This window comes from Sprattus sprattus, assembly GCF_963457725.1.
Source record: "Sprattus sprattus genome assembly, chromosome: 18".
NCBI classification, from domain to species: Eukaryota; Metazoa; Chordata; class Actinopteri; order Clupeiformes; family Clupeidae; genus Sprattus; species Sprattus sprattus.
Window position 1 is genome coordinate 11,346,661 of NC_137916.1, and position 13,486 is coordinate 11,360,146.

The following is a 13,486-nucleotide window of genomic DNA, read 5'->3' on the forward strand; positions in this document are numbered from 1 at the left end:
GCCCAGTACATGAGAGCTACACCGCGCCCCACTAAAGCTACTCAACCTCTTTTAAACTGGTCTGAGGGCTGCCTCTCTTTCTCGGCGTGGCCTGGGAGCCGCGGGCTACTGTTCGTCTAACCCTGTTGCTGTTTTGGCTGCAGACCTCTTCCTCCCTCCACCTTTGTGGTCCTGTTCCTCCTCTGGCTGCTGCTGTTCTTCCTCTTCTCCACCCAGCACATTCCTCTGCAGCCAGCTCACATAGCCAGCTTTAATTGGACGCAGATAGGGAGCCCTGAAAGAGGGGTGGGGGCGGTGGGGGGGTACTTGTCTAGGGTTCACTATCAGGCACCCAGATGCAGAGCGTAACACAACCCCGACCGAGCAACGAGACAGACCTCTAGATGTGTTACACACACACACACGCTGCACAAACACACACGCTGGGGCCTACACACGGCTCATTCCAATGTGCGCATTCCACCAAGGCTTCTGTGAAACTGTGGAACCCCGAAAATTCATCAGCTTTGAGTTAGAGAGGACAAAATGAAAAAAGAAAAAAACCTGTTCCAGTGGAGAGTGCTGACAGGGATCAGACTAAGGAATGCTTTCATGTCAGATCACTGGATGGGGAGAGGGCAGGTTTGCTACGAGGCAGGCAGTGAATTACGCCATGCAAGGAGATCGCTACCCTGGGGGCTGCCTGGAGCATCGATTTCCAGAATGTTCTGAGTTATTATGGAAAAATAATGTGATAAACCCCTGCAGCATGTGTGAGGTCCTAGGCGCTTGAAAGCCAACCACATTCGTGTGACCCTTGCGCAGTGGAATACGCAACTGTATAAACAAGGCAGAGAGACCAAACAAATCTGTACTTTAGTCATGGGCATTACATGGATAATCACCAAGCACACTTGACGATTATAATGAAGAGGCCACTGGCAACAGGTTGAAGTGTTCAGCTCAGAGAGATGACTGACAACCAGTGTGAAAAAAAAAAACAGATCAGCATGCTCCTGGCATTCTGGTGTTACAGGATCACCTCTGGTTAAGTTGCTCCATAAACAGATTCCCTCTGTTTTTGGAAAATTTGCAGTATGGTGCATGATCATGATCTGACATGTTGTTACAGAATGCCACTCATCCATGTTATTAACTGCAAGACAGTTATGGTGAAAAAAGAGAAGATGTCAACAAAAAAGCCCCCAAAAATAGCAAGAGATAGAGAGTACTGAGCAGCTGAAGTGAGGGGTTTAGTGTGAGGAGAAGAAGCAAAGAGGAGATTACATGTGTAAATGTTGATGCTACCGTAGGAGGTTTTTACTGTACTAACGCTACTACTGTCTGTTTGTTTTCTTATCACATCCCTCATGGAGAGAACCCCCTGTGTTGTGATATTTTTGGCACACATGAAAAAGCTCTTCTTCACAAATATAAAATACAAATCAGTGCCAAAGGAAACAGCAAAGTTTATCCTCAATCATAAGTGTTGGCTGAGTTACGGAATCTCTGCTGTGCTTCTGTCCTCTGCCTGGGGGATGCCAACACCACACACAGCCAAAGGCAGAGGCTGGCATCAAACAAAACGGCAGAAGAGCAATAATAATAATAATAATACAAGTTCTTGATGTTGCACCATTGCAGCCAAAAAGTTTGCACAAAAGTATCTCATCAAATGGCTAAGAGACTTAATGCAAGATGCACAAACACTATGTCTATGTAGAGGTGAGAGCACATCAGAGAAATAGCACATGCCGACAGAGAGCAGAGAGTGGAGAGAGGAGAGAAGAGAGAGGAGAGAGGAGAGAGGAGAGAGGAGAGTAGAGAGGAGAGAGGAGAGAGGCGAGAGGAGAGAGGAGAGAGGAGAGATAGCAGAGAGCAGAGAGGAGAGGGCAGAGAGCAGAGAGCAGAGAAGAAAGAGGAGAGAACAGAGAGGAGAGAGGAGAGAGCAGAGAGCAGAGAGCAGAGAGGAGAGAGCAGAGAGCAGAGAACAGAGAGGAGAGAGCAGAGAACAGAGAGGAGAGAGGAGAGAGCAGAGAGCAGAGAGGAGAGAGCAGAGAGGAGATGAAAGGGCAGAGAGCAGAGAGCAGAGAGGAGAGAGGAGAGATCAGAGGGCAAAGAAGACTTGGGAATAAGCATAGGGTCACTTGCCTGTAACTTCAGTGATGATTTAGGTGATTCGGGCTGTTTGTTACAGATAAACAAATGCAAAGTGTTAAGAGCAACCTGACAGTATTTACAGCACAGGCACACACCTACAAACACACAATGCCATGTTTTCCCCTAATTTTTACATTTTTAACAGCAAAACCACAACTTAGACAGGCACTGAGAGCTCCACTGATCTAGAGCGGTGATCATCCGAGTTAACATGAAGATGAAATGCCATGAAAGCAGTGCGATCAAGGTTCTAGGCATGGCGTGTATTAATGCTAAGGGTAGGGTCTCATCCACATCCACAGCTGAATAAAACCGGACTGGCAACAAGAAAAAAGACTGTGTCAGTGCGTGAGCCTATATATGTGTAAAAATACACTTATGTTGAAATAAATAAATTTGTGTCTGTGTATTTGTGTACAGTATGTGTATGATTGTATTGGGTGTGTGTGGGGGGGGGGGGGGCGTGTGGCGATGCACTCACAGGAATGTGGTCTTTTCGTCCTTTGTGCGAGGAGGCAACATGGGCCAGGTACTGGATGACCTTTTTGGTGTTCTCCGTCTTCCCTGCTCCAGACTCGCCCCTTCATAAAAGGACACGCACACAGCATAACGTAAAAAGATGGGGGGAGAACAGCAGAGGAGAGATAAAAGGACAAGGACACAACAAACAAGACCAGCCCTAGTCTAAAACAGGCACATTTCCTGTGGTGGCTGCCTGCTTTGTTTAACACACTGGTTTGTGTAGCACAGGTCTGTAGTGAATGGCAGAAATATGGGCTCCCTCCCTCACTCACACATAAAGACACAAGTAAGTGCATGACCACATAACCACCCGTCACACTGGTGGTGAGCAGTTCCTTCAGCACGCCCCTTATTGAGAGTTCTCCACACACGCGCGTGCAAGCACACGTAAATACACACATTCATCATTTCATTGTTATGGACATGTATGAGACAACGTACCTACGACAACAGACAAACAGACAAATACAAACAATCAAAACCTCAACTAGCCTTACGACTGGAATAGATGAGGGATTAAGTGATATCAGAGAGTGGAGTGCAGAACACGCCGCACTGCGCTCAGTGGGCTCGGCCTGCTTTAGTCTGGGCCGGGCTGGTCTGGTCTGGTGGTTGGGTCTGGAGCGCTGCCCAGCCTGGTAGGAGCAGAGCGGGTCTTTTTTTGGGCCTTGGGCTGTAATGACAGCCCCAGTGGGCACCAGCCCACAACTCCACCGGCCGTTTCCTCTGGGTCTCCCCTATCCAGCGCATACCGGTGGCTTTACTGCAGGCTGCCATTAGAGTGCCACAGGCAGATGCCTTCACGAGGGCTGCAGCTCACAGCGAGCCCCAGCAGAGCCCCAGTGCTCTGGGCCCAAGCAGATTCACAAACAGCCTTTGTCACTCATCTCCCGGTGGAGCAGGAAATGGGATTTGTTTTGTATTCTAGACGGCCAATAAGTCAACATTCAGTTACTGGTTGAATGGATGAACAAGAGAGAAGTACTTCCTATGAGGCCTTTCTGAGAGAGGCAACAAATGAGAGAGGCAGCACACACTCAAGGCTCAGCTGTCGTCCAGAGATGGATACTACTGAGGGTGCTTTGCTCCTACATCACAGCTTGAGTTGGACCCGTGTCCATTTGATCCCAGCGGTTCAGTCCCTCTGACTGATGTGAAAAAAAATTCTGAGCTGAATGCCCAGTCAAGTTTGGAGAGTTTGAATTTGGTGAAAAATGGGAGTTCTGGAGTCAACAGAGACTTGCAGCTGATTACGTAGCTATATTTTGATCGTGCTGTCACCATTTCTCCCAAGAAGAGTGAGAAGGTCTGTGGGTGACATTTTTATTTTCCTTCAGGAAACAGAACTGCTCAGTGTTTATCACAACGGTATTTAGGGAGTTAACCAGTTTAAAATTTGACACAAAGGTTAAAAATATGAAACTGTCCCTGGTCAGTGTTGGCTGGTAAAGGATAAGTTACATAAAAGTACCAAACTAGGGCAGCTCTGAGCCGCTCTGTCTGGCTACAGTGATAGCCAGGTGCCAGTAGTTCTCATGTTGATTAAAAAGCTATTTTTCTATGATACCACCGTCTGGATCAAGACTGTTGAGTGAAACCACACTTTCATGAGAGGGAAAGTGAGGACATTCAAGTTCAAGATTTGTGCTCAAGCAAATGAACCAACCAGAGGCTGGCCTGCATTTCAAGAAGCATTACAGCCCGACCACCACCCATTAGAGAGAGAAAACACTGAAAGCCTCGCTCCTCATTTGGTGATGGATGTAGACTTAGCAGAGAACAGGGCTGCATTTTGTTTGAGGTCCCTTTCTGGTCTCACAGGCGGCGATGCCAGAGCTCGTGTCTGAAATCTCTTAGCTTTGGGCATCATGTGCTGTGATGATTGGAATGTTGAGCAACATCGTACAGGGCCATGTGTGTGCGTCAACGCTTCAGGTGGGAGATTCCACAGGGCAGAGGTCAGATAAGTGTATGTGTCAGACCCCCCACACGCCAGCCTACATGGTTCGACACGGACCTACTGCGGTTGGGAGGCATAAGCGCAGCGCTTGTAAACAGCAACTTATCTCAGCGGACTTTACAGTTAGAATCCGAGCATGAAAAGCAAAACCAGCCAGACTACCACCAGACCAGGCGGCTTTCAGGGATAGGCTGCGGTTATACCACGACACCTTAATCACACAAGCTGCGGTGGGATGTTTTTCTGCGTTTTTCCTTCTAGGATAGCCTGGCACTACACAACACAGCTCCAAGCCAAAAACCACACACAGGTTCATTTTCCAGCTCTCAAAGCTGCTGCACTCCTCTTCTATGTCCCAGTTAAGGCAGGGGGCTCTAGTCAGAGCAGGGCTGGCCAGCATCCCGACACCCCCAGCCCCTCTCACCACAGGCGGCCTGTAGGAGGGCTGATGGGGAGCACCGGGTGGGAATCTCTGAGATCCCTGTTAACTGCTTTAGGGAGATAGATTCTTATCCAGGCACACAAATCTAACAGAAAATGGCATCTGGCACTGTAGAAAGGATGGGAGTGAGACCAGACAATGTACAGGCTTGTGGTTCATAGGGATCCAGACCTTCCATTCCGTTCGATTTTAATAGTAGATAATAATTCCCTAATTACATTATATAATAATAATAATGGTCAAGTGGTTAAAATACCATTCTATTTACAAGAACATTGTGTAATTAATTGGCAATTTGAAGGGTAGTCACTGAGGGCTAAACGCAATTAAGTATCGATGTTGTTCAACTTATACTGTCAAAGTAACTATTAATCTGAGAAGCAAAAAGCAATATTCTGTGATGTGGAGAAGAGTGAAGTCGTTGTAGTGTTGACAAAGATGGAGTGGAGAAAAGAAAATGAGCGGTTGGTACTCACGTGCACAGAATGGATTGGTCCTCTCGATCTATGGGGGAAGAGAAGATAAAATCACTTTATTTTGTAATAATGCAAAATATGGATTCAAACTATGTGCAGGATAGATGTATCTCAAGTCTCAAGTAAACACAATCCTGGTTACGTTCTATTCTTTAGCAAACAGGTTTGTTCACTTTCCCCGACACCATTTCAGAACTCAATTAGTGATGTCCTTATTATCCACTGTTCTACAAGAGCAAGAAGCCCACTCCATGTCCACGGACACAAAAGTGGATACCAAGAGGCCATTCATTGCCCCTCCTTTGAGCAGATACCCAAAAGCCATGCCCAAATGACTGCTTCATTTAAATCACCCAGTTGCACCTACAGGGAAGGCTGTGCCCAAGCATACCTTTTTAATGCAACAGTTTAACTATTTCTAAACTGATATTTAATGCTAAATCTGTAAATGGATGACAAAAACTGGGTTTTGATTTTTGTAAATGTATTTTATGGTGGCTGCAATTAAATGCCTTTGCCTATGGGGGGACAAAACCTTTCAGAGCGTTGGGGTCAATTAAAGACCACAGTCCACACAAAGTCAGTCCAAAGCCTATAATCCCATCATTGGAAAGTTTAGTAAACAGGAAGACTCTGAGGGCTCCGAGTTCAGAATGAAGCCTGTTGGATATCACACAGCTAGTGCAAAAGCTATAGTAAATAAGATCCTCAGCAGCTTGGAACACTGCATTTTTCATCAGACCCTGTCCTAGTTACATCCAGACGAGCCACTAACTTAACTAGATCTCTGACATAATAAACGTTTTCGTTTTGACCCACATTAAAACAGATAAACAAATGATAAACAGATAAATAAGTGGAACGCTAGAAATTTGGCATCTCCTTCCTCTGTAGTTTAATCCATTGCACGCAGTAGAGGAATCAGGTTAAAAGAGTATTAAGCTTATGTACTTCCAGAGCTATTTGTGTGTGTATGTGTATGTGCACGAGTGTGTGTGTATAAAGGGGAGGCGTAGAGAAAGATACAAAAATCTAAAAGGTTTGTGTAATTGTGCTCGTAAATGAACTAGAAAGCAGGGCCATCTGGGAGAATCATTAAACACACACACACACACACACACACATACACACACACACACACACACACACACACACATCCCTCTCTCTTTGGCTCTTGACTTCCCTTGGCCTATCTCTTTCCGTCTCTTTTCCTCTCACTCTATGCCAATGACACCTGATCCAATCAATGACAGGGATATGCAGTCCTGATACAGGACCAAGGAACAGGGCGGAAGAGTTATACTGCAGCTGGTGTACCATAACCAGGACGACTGGCTGCTTCTTCTGCGCTCTCTTCAGATCCAGAGAGTTGTTGATGGTGGCTGGCAACAACCATTGACGTAACTAGTGCACATTGCACTACTAGGGCATTGTAATAGCGATTAGTTACAGTTATAATAGTATAATAGGTCTTTGGCTGTTCAGGCAGGATCCATACTTTCACCTCCCCAGGAGTAAGTCAGGCTGATAGACATCTGGCTCATGAACACAGCCACTTCTGTTTAGTCTGGAAATCCCCCATCTCTGTGTTACCTCGAAGCCGAAGTCACCAGCCAACTATACCAAATGATCTGAGGTTCTATATGAGGTAGACTATATGAGGGGAATTCAAGCTGTAGATTCCTCCCAGCAGGCGAGTGGATGACGGGGCCGAGCAGATGACAGATATGTGAAGAGGTGGCATACTCTCTGCCCAGCACCACAGGCAAGGAATCTCACAAGTGGGACAAAAGCGGGCCCCGGCACAACGCTGTTTCAACACCACAAAGCTCTCTTTATATGGAGCAGGACTGAGACCATCTGAAACCTGGGTGGAATGAGATGGTTTCTTGGCTGTTGCTCTAAGTCACTGATAGCAGGATGGTGGCCAAAGACAACAACCTGAGCCCTGGCTGTCAGTCTCATTTTTATGCGGATGACCATATCACCAGTCAGAGGTTTAATTTTGGAGACTGGAGGGACAGACACGTTGACGTCACCTGTGGTACAGTTACAGTTGGGGGTGGTATGAGGTTGAAGGTTGGAAGTTGGTCACAGCTGCAGCAAGGGGCCAGAACTTCAGCTGATTGTGAATGGGTTAAGTTTGTGATAGAAAAATAAGTGTAATCTGATCAAAAATAGTTTGGTCAAAAAAAAGTTTGATGGCCACTGCTGGTTTTCTCAAAATTCCCCTAATTTCCATATAGGGATAGGAACATGTTCATGCTCAACAGAATTAAACAAGACATGAAGAACATATAAAACAATGATCTAAAGCATTCCTACACAACTCAAGAAGAGGAGGACTCCTCATCTGTTTTGTGTCTGTGAGAGCCTCCCTGAAGTTGAGACCTCTCCAGCTCTTGGCAGGAGAAGGCTGGTTCAGCAGACAGTCCTGGTGTTGTCGAGGGGAGTCTGTGAAATGTGTGGTTTGGATCTCCATTGTGGCAGCCGAAGTACAAGGGGTTAGGTGCAGGACGTGGATGAGAGGAGAAGAATTTATCGTGTCACATTAAAATATGAGCGCCCAGATATTGGTGTCGGGGGGTCAGAGGGGGCTGCAGTAATCAGTCTCCATCTCCCACAGAGCATGAGCCGCCCGCTGAACCAGGAGCCTGTCAGACACCCGTAAATCTACCCAGGACTCGGAGTTGCCAGGAAGAGAACCAGAGGGGGGAGGCCATTCTGCCCTGACCACAGCGAATCCCCCTGTTCAGGAATAGCACTTTCTCCATTTACTTGTGGGTGTGCAAGAGAAACGTGTTATGGCAAGTTGCAGCCATTTAGGCAAGCTTGCAGACATGCGTGGGAAAATACATTATCCCATTGCATCGCTGGAGAAAGGCCAATCAATTATGCTACAGGATCCTCCATCAACTCAACTCAGGAGAGCAAAGAGAGAAAAGAGTTAGGATCATCTCCAATCCAGCAGTTGAACTCAAGGCCTCACTCTTTTGCATTGCATCCAAAACCTCTCTCTCTCTCTGTGCGTGAGTGTGTGTGTGTGTGTGTGTGTGTGTGTGTGTGTGTGTGTGTGTGTGTGTGTGTGTGTGTGTGTGTGTGTGGGAGAGAAGAGCGAGAAAGAGCTGGTTTGTGTGCTGCATAAGCATAACCCCCTCTGAGAGGTCAGCTCTGGGTTGTCCACCTGGGGTGACCCACCTGTCTCAGGCCTTCTGACTGTTATTCCAGCAGCATCTGTCAATCATTCTCATTACACCCATACATACAATCACACGGATCAACACAGACATCCGTAACAAACAGACCCGCAAGGCACATTCTTGTCTTATCTGCACAGGAATCCCATATTTGACCAAACAAAGAAAGGGCCTTAAACCATGGACTGGTGTAATTGAACAGGTCCTGTCAGGATATGAGGTGGCATAAGAGGACAGCAGCTCAGCTGCCTTCAGCAGACTGCATGATCAGCAGTGAGTTTCTCAGACATTAGAATAAGCAATTTGTGTGTTTTCTCAGAGTGACCCAGTAGAAAAGCCCATCAATGGCATGGTTGGGGCAAACTGATGTTTTTTGAGAATTGGGGATGTGTCATTGGACAAGCGTTTCTTCCTTGTGGCAAAAAGCTGCAGAACATTTGACAAAGCTATGAACAAAATGTCATGTTCTCTCTAGCCCCTTTCAGGAGTATCCAGGCAGCCAGGCTCCTAAGCAAACAGGCCTCGCACAGATAGATGTACAAACACAACACACACTGCCCTCTGAAACACATATGCTTTCACAGTCAGTCACAGTCACACACACACACACACACACACACACACACACACACACACACACACACACACACATTCCCACTGCGTCCTCTTGTTTGATGACACCAGAAGAAAAAAGAGCTGAGTAACTGATGATGCTCTGCTGAGGAGGCCTGGCTCGCACAACCCAGCAGGACTGCAGAGGCTCACAGGTCAATCTCACACCGTTATTCCTCCACCGTCCTCCTCTCACAAACACTCCCTGATCCTCAAACTATGTGGACGACCTTGACTCTTCTCTTAAGGGGTAGAGGTGGAGGGGCCTACGGGGAGCCTGTGCATCCCTCACTGTGGCAGCGGACCGTACTGAGCCTACAGTGGCCAGCATTGTGCACCAGTGTTGGACTGACTCACTCTTCAGTCAGAGGTCTGGAATAACAATGCAGCTCTGTGGAGGGGAGGGGGAGGGGGGCCGTGCTGATTGACCTGTTTTGGTCAGTGGGAGCGTGCAGCACTGGGAGCAGCCGATGACAGCAGAATGACTGGGAGCTGACCGGCAACTTTTCAGAATAGGTGCAGGGTCAGAGCGGCAATCACTCACAGTGACTGACACCTCTTTAGTCAGCGGCGTGACACTCACTTTGAGCGAGTGAAGTCATACGCACAGTTTTCACGCCCTCCTCTCTTTTGTCATGATCCTTACTCTCTCTCTCTCGCTCTCCCTCTCTCTATCACTCCATACCTCAGTCCTCCTCTTCTCACTGAGTCTCAGGCAGGAGTTCCATTCATCCCGCTGCTCATCTCCTGACGGCGTGGTAAATAAAAGGGTGTAGCCCCTATCTAGAGGGACCATAGGCAAGCATTTTTCAGGGCAGCTTTGGGCCTCAGAAACCCATCTGGCCATCAAAGGAGCTGAGGCGAGGGCAAGGCTACTGAGCATGCTCTGTTCAGCTGAGCTCGGTCTCTCTTGTGATGCAAATCCAAAGAGGTCATTTTCCACGGGTCGGGGGATCCTGCAAGGCCTCTGTGTGAGTTGCTGGGTCCGGACTTGGGTTGGTTTCATTTATCAATATGTCACACCCAGAGAGACAAACAGAGAGTGTGTGTGTGTGTGTGTGTGTGTGTGTGTGTGTGTGTGTGTGTGTGTGTGTGTGTGTGTGTGTGGTGTGTGTGTGTGTGTGTTAGAGAGAGAGGGAGGAGTGTAGAAAATGGATGGTAATGGATTGGAGTGACTGAAAGGATAAGAGAAATGACATTAAATTGGAAAAGGAAAATGTTAACTTGGATCTAATAACTAAGAATATGGCACTTTCTATGCAATGATTCCTTTTTTAGATTGTCTAGCAGAAGAAAACTACAAAACAAAATGCTGAGGGAAAGATTGAGATCGCTCAATAAGAACTGGCATGCTGTTAAAATGGATGAGAGCATGAGTCATGGTAATGGATGCTAACAACACACATGTCATACATTCCACCCACAGGGAGCACACTGAGGATGTACCTTTCCTGTACTGAAAGTTGATTTAAATGAAAGCATCCCCTAATATAAACTAATATAAATAGGTTTTCTTAACGTCTAGGTAACACTTATTCAGTGACCCAAGAACGCCAGTGATTCTTCTGGTAGGGGCACAGGAATGGCGAAGGAAGGGTGTCAGAGGAGCCGGGAGAGGCCACCCACACCACTTCCCTCACAATAAGCACACTGAGCCACTGGCTTCCTGCCAAGCTCCGCTATTGACTTCTAATGCCTGGAATTACCAGGAAGCAATGAAGTGTGAACAATCACTCTAGACTCTAATAATCGCCCACAGATGCTGCCCAGAGTCAAAAGGACAAAGACGGTGTTGAAGTGGGCGGCTGGTTAAGAAAAACAGAGAGAAACAAAGAAGAGAGAGGAGAAGAGAAAAAAGGAACGAGAGGAGAGAAAGAGAGAGGAGAGAGAAAGAGAGACTTGCAGAGCCTCTGAAAAGATTGAGAGAGGACTGAGACCACGAGAGAACAAGCCAGATCTCAATGGCCAGGGGCTGAGGCCACAGCCACAATGGGACATCCATGCACTCCTCAGTGCTCTGTTCAGCTTATACAGAACTAGGCTTTACCTCATCTAAATTGGTTTCTTACGGTGTTGAATAATCAAATTACAACCTTAAGACCTTACCAGGATAGAATAAACAATTCATTAAATTCTATTCAATTTAATTATTTAAATTCAAAAATCACTTCACAGTGATAAATGTAACTAAAATACAGTCCTGGTTATTGTATTCACAGGCTGGTGTGAGTCTTTGGTAGAGGGACCCTATAAAATCATCAGGGTCTGTCTCTCGTGATGCACCATGGAACTGATATCATCAGGTTCTGTCTCTCGTGATGCACTACGGGACTGAAATCAAAAAAAGGAGTAAGGCCAACATCTTGTGTCTATCCTGTCTGACTCGGTCTGAGGTTTGATGGCAGAAGGGTAACATTATTCAATTTGTCTTACTCTTGTGCCAAGTAAATCAGACTGTCATAAGACAAGGGTGGCAGTTAACTCATGCAGACTAATCACAGCTAATACAGCCTTCTCCCTCTTGGCTCAATCTGATGTCTGGTCCCGTGTCTGGTCTGGGCTCTGACCATCATAGGATGGGGGCATTTTTCCAATACGTGTGTCATGGATTCAACATATAAGGATGTGTGTTTATCTCTTTTCTACTCCCAATGGCCAATGCATGTTTTAAGAATATGAAGTCAAGACACATATGCTGACAAACAGCTTCATGAGAATCATGACCCTCTTCAATTTGAGTCTCCATCATCCTGTGTCCCTCACTCTCTCTCTCTCACCCTGATGAAGATGTCCTCTTCATCTCTCTCTCTCTCTCTCTCTCTCTCTCTCTCTCTCTCTCTCTCTCTCTCTCTCTCTCTCTCTCTCTCTCTCTCTCTCTCTCTCTCTCTCTCTCTCTCTCTCTCTCTCTCTCTCTCTCTCTCTCTCTCTCTCTCTCTCTCTCTCTCTCTCTCACCCACTAGGCTAGATACAGACACATCCATTCACTCCTTGTCCAACTGTGGCAAAAAGCCAACATATTACTCATGCTGTCCAACAAAGTACAGTGAAACCTAATCAAAAGGCTTCTTCTGCCCGCAAGCCCTAAATTCAGCCATAATATGACATTTCCACCTCTGATTGCCTCAGTTTTGCCTCAGTGAGAATCTCTTTGGAACATGAAGCAGGAATGTGATGCTATTAAATATGAAAAGGGGTTTGAGGGGGAGAAACTATTTAAACTAAGCTCTCTTCAGTAGCAAAGCAGCTTCAAGTCTAGTCATCTAACCATTCCATATGAGTTTAAAGTTGTTCTGTTTGTTCCGTCCAGGTGAGGGTACAGGGAAATGTGTGCAACCTCATCTATCGGTGGGACAGAGAGGAACTGTCGATGAAGACATGTTATGCAAGGTAAAAACTGTAACACCCTGTTAATTTACATGTTTGCCAATAATATGCTCACACACAAACGCACATATTCACACACAAACATACACGCGAATAAACATAAGTGCACACGCAGCCATGAAGGCACGCATGCACTCTGTCTCACACACACACACACACACAGACACACACACACACACACCCTTGAGACTGTGTGTGGTAGGAGGCGCACTAGCACTCAAGCGCTGCTGGAGATCTGCGCCGTGCTAATCATTTATCCACCCAGACGGGATTAATCTGCTCATTCCCAGCATTCCAGACCCTGTCTCTGCCAGCCCTGCACCCCTCTGTCCTGTCCTCCCCCCAACGCACCCCTCCGTCCTGTCCTCCCCCCAACGCTCTCATTCCTTCTGCTCTTCATCTTCTCCACCCAAAAACAAATCCGTCTGCCTTTTTTCTTCTACACCCCAAGCACAGTATCTCACAAACACACACACACACACACACACACACACACACACTAGATCTTTAGCTAGATCTTTTTACACACAAGCGCATAAGTAGACAAAACTGGAATATTACAGTCAGAAGGCCTTGTGTTACACAACTCCCATTTAACTGCATAACAGCAAGGTGCATCAATGCATCAAATTCATGAAACAAGGTCAACACAGACAAAACAAATGCTGATGCACAGTGCCATGGTAACCATTGTTCGAGGTTCAGTAATGGGCATTGTATCTGGGAAGCTTTTCCCCACCCCCTAAAAAACACA

General features: G+C 46.6%; 1 protein-coding gene across 1 annotated transcript in view; it reads right to left on the minus strand.

Moving 5' to 3' along the window:
• LOC308379938 (myosin-10) overlaps positions 1–13,486 on the minus strand; it is a 67,722-nt gene that overhangs the window by 31,244 nt on the left and 22,992 nt on the right. The window contains exons 4-6 of the mRNA XM_080857211.1: positions 5,540–5,567; positions 2,621–2,720; positions 2,131–2,163 (exon numbers count right to left, since the gene is read on the minus strand). Of these exons, the coding sequence (XP_080713337.1) occupies positions 2,131–2,163; positions 2,621–2,720; positions 5,540–5,567 (161 nt within the window). The remainder of the gene's footprint in view (positions 1–2,130; positions 2,164–2,620; positions 2,721–5,539; positions 5,568–13,486) is intronic.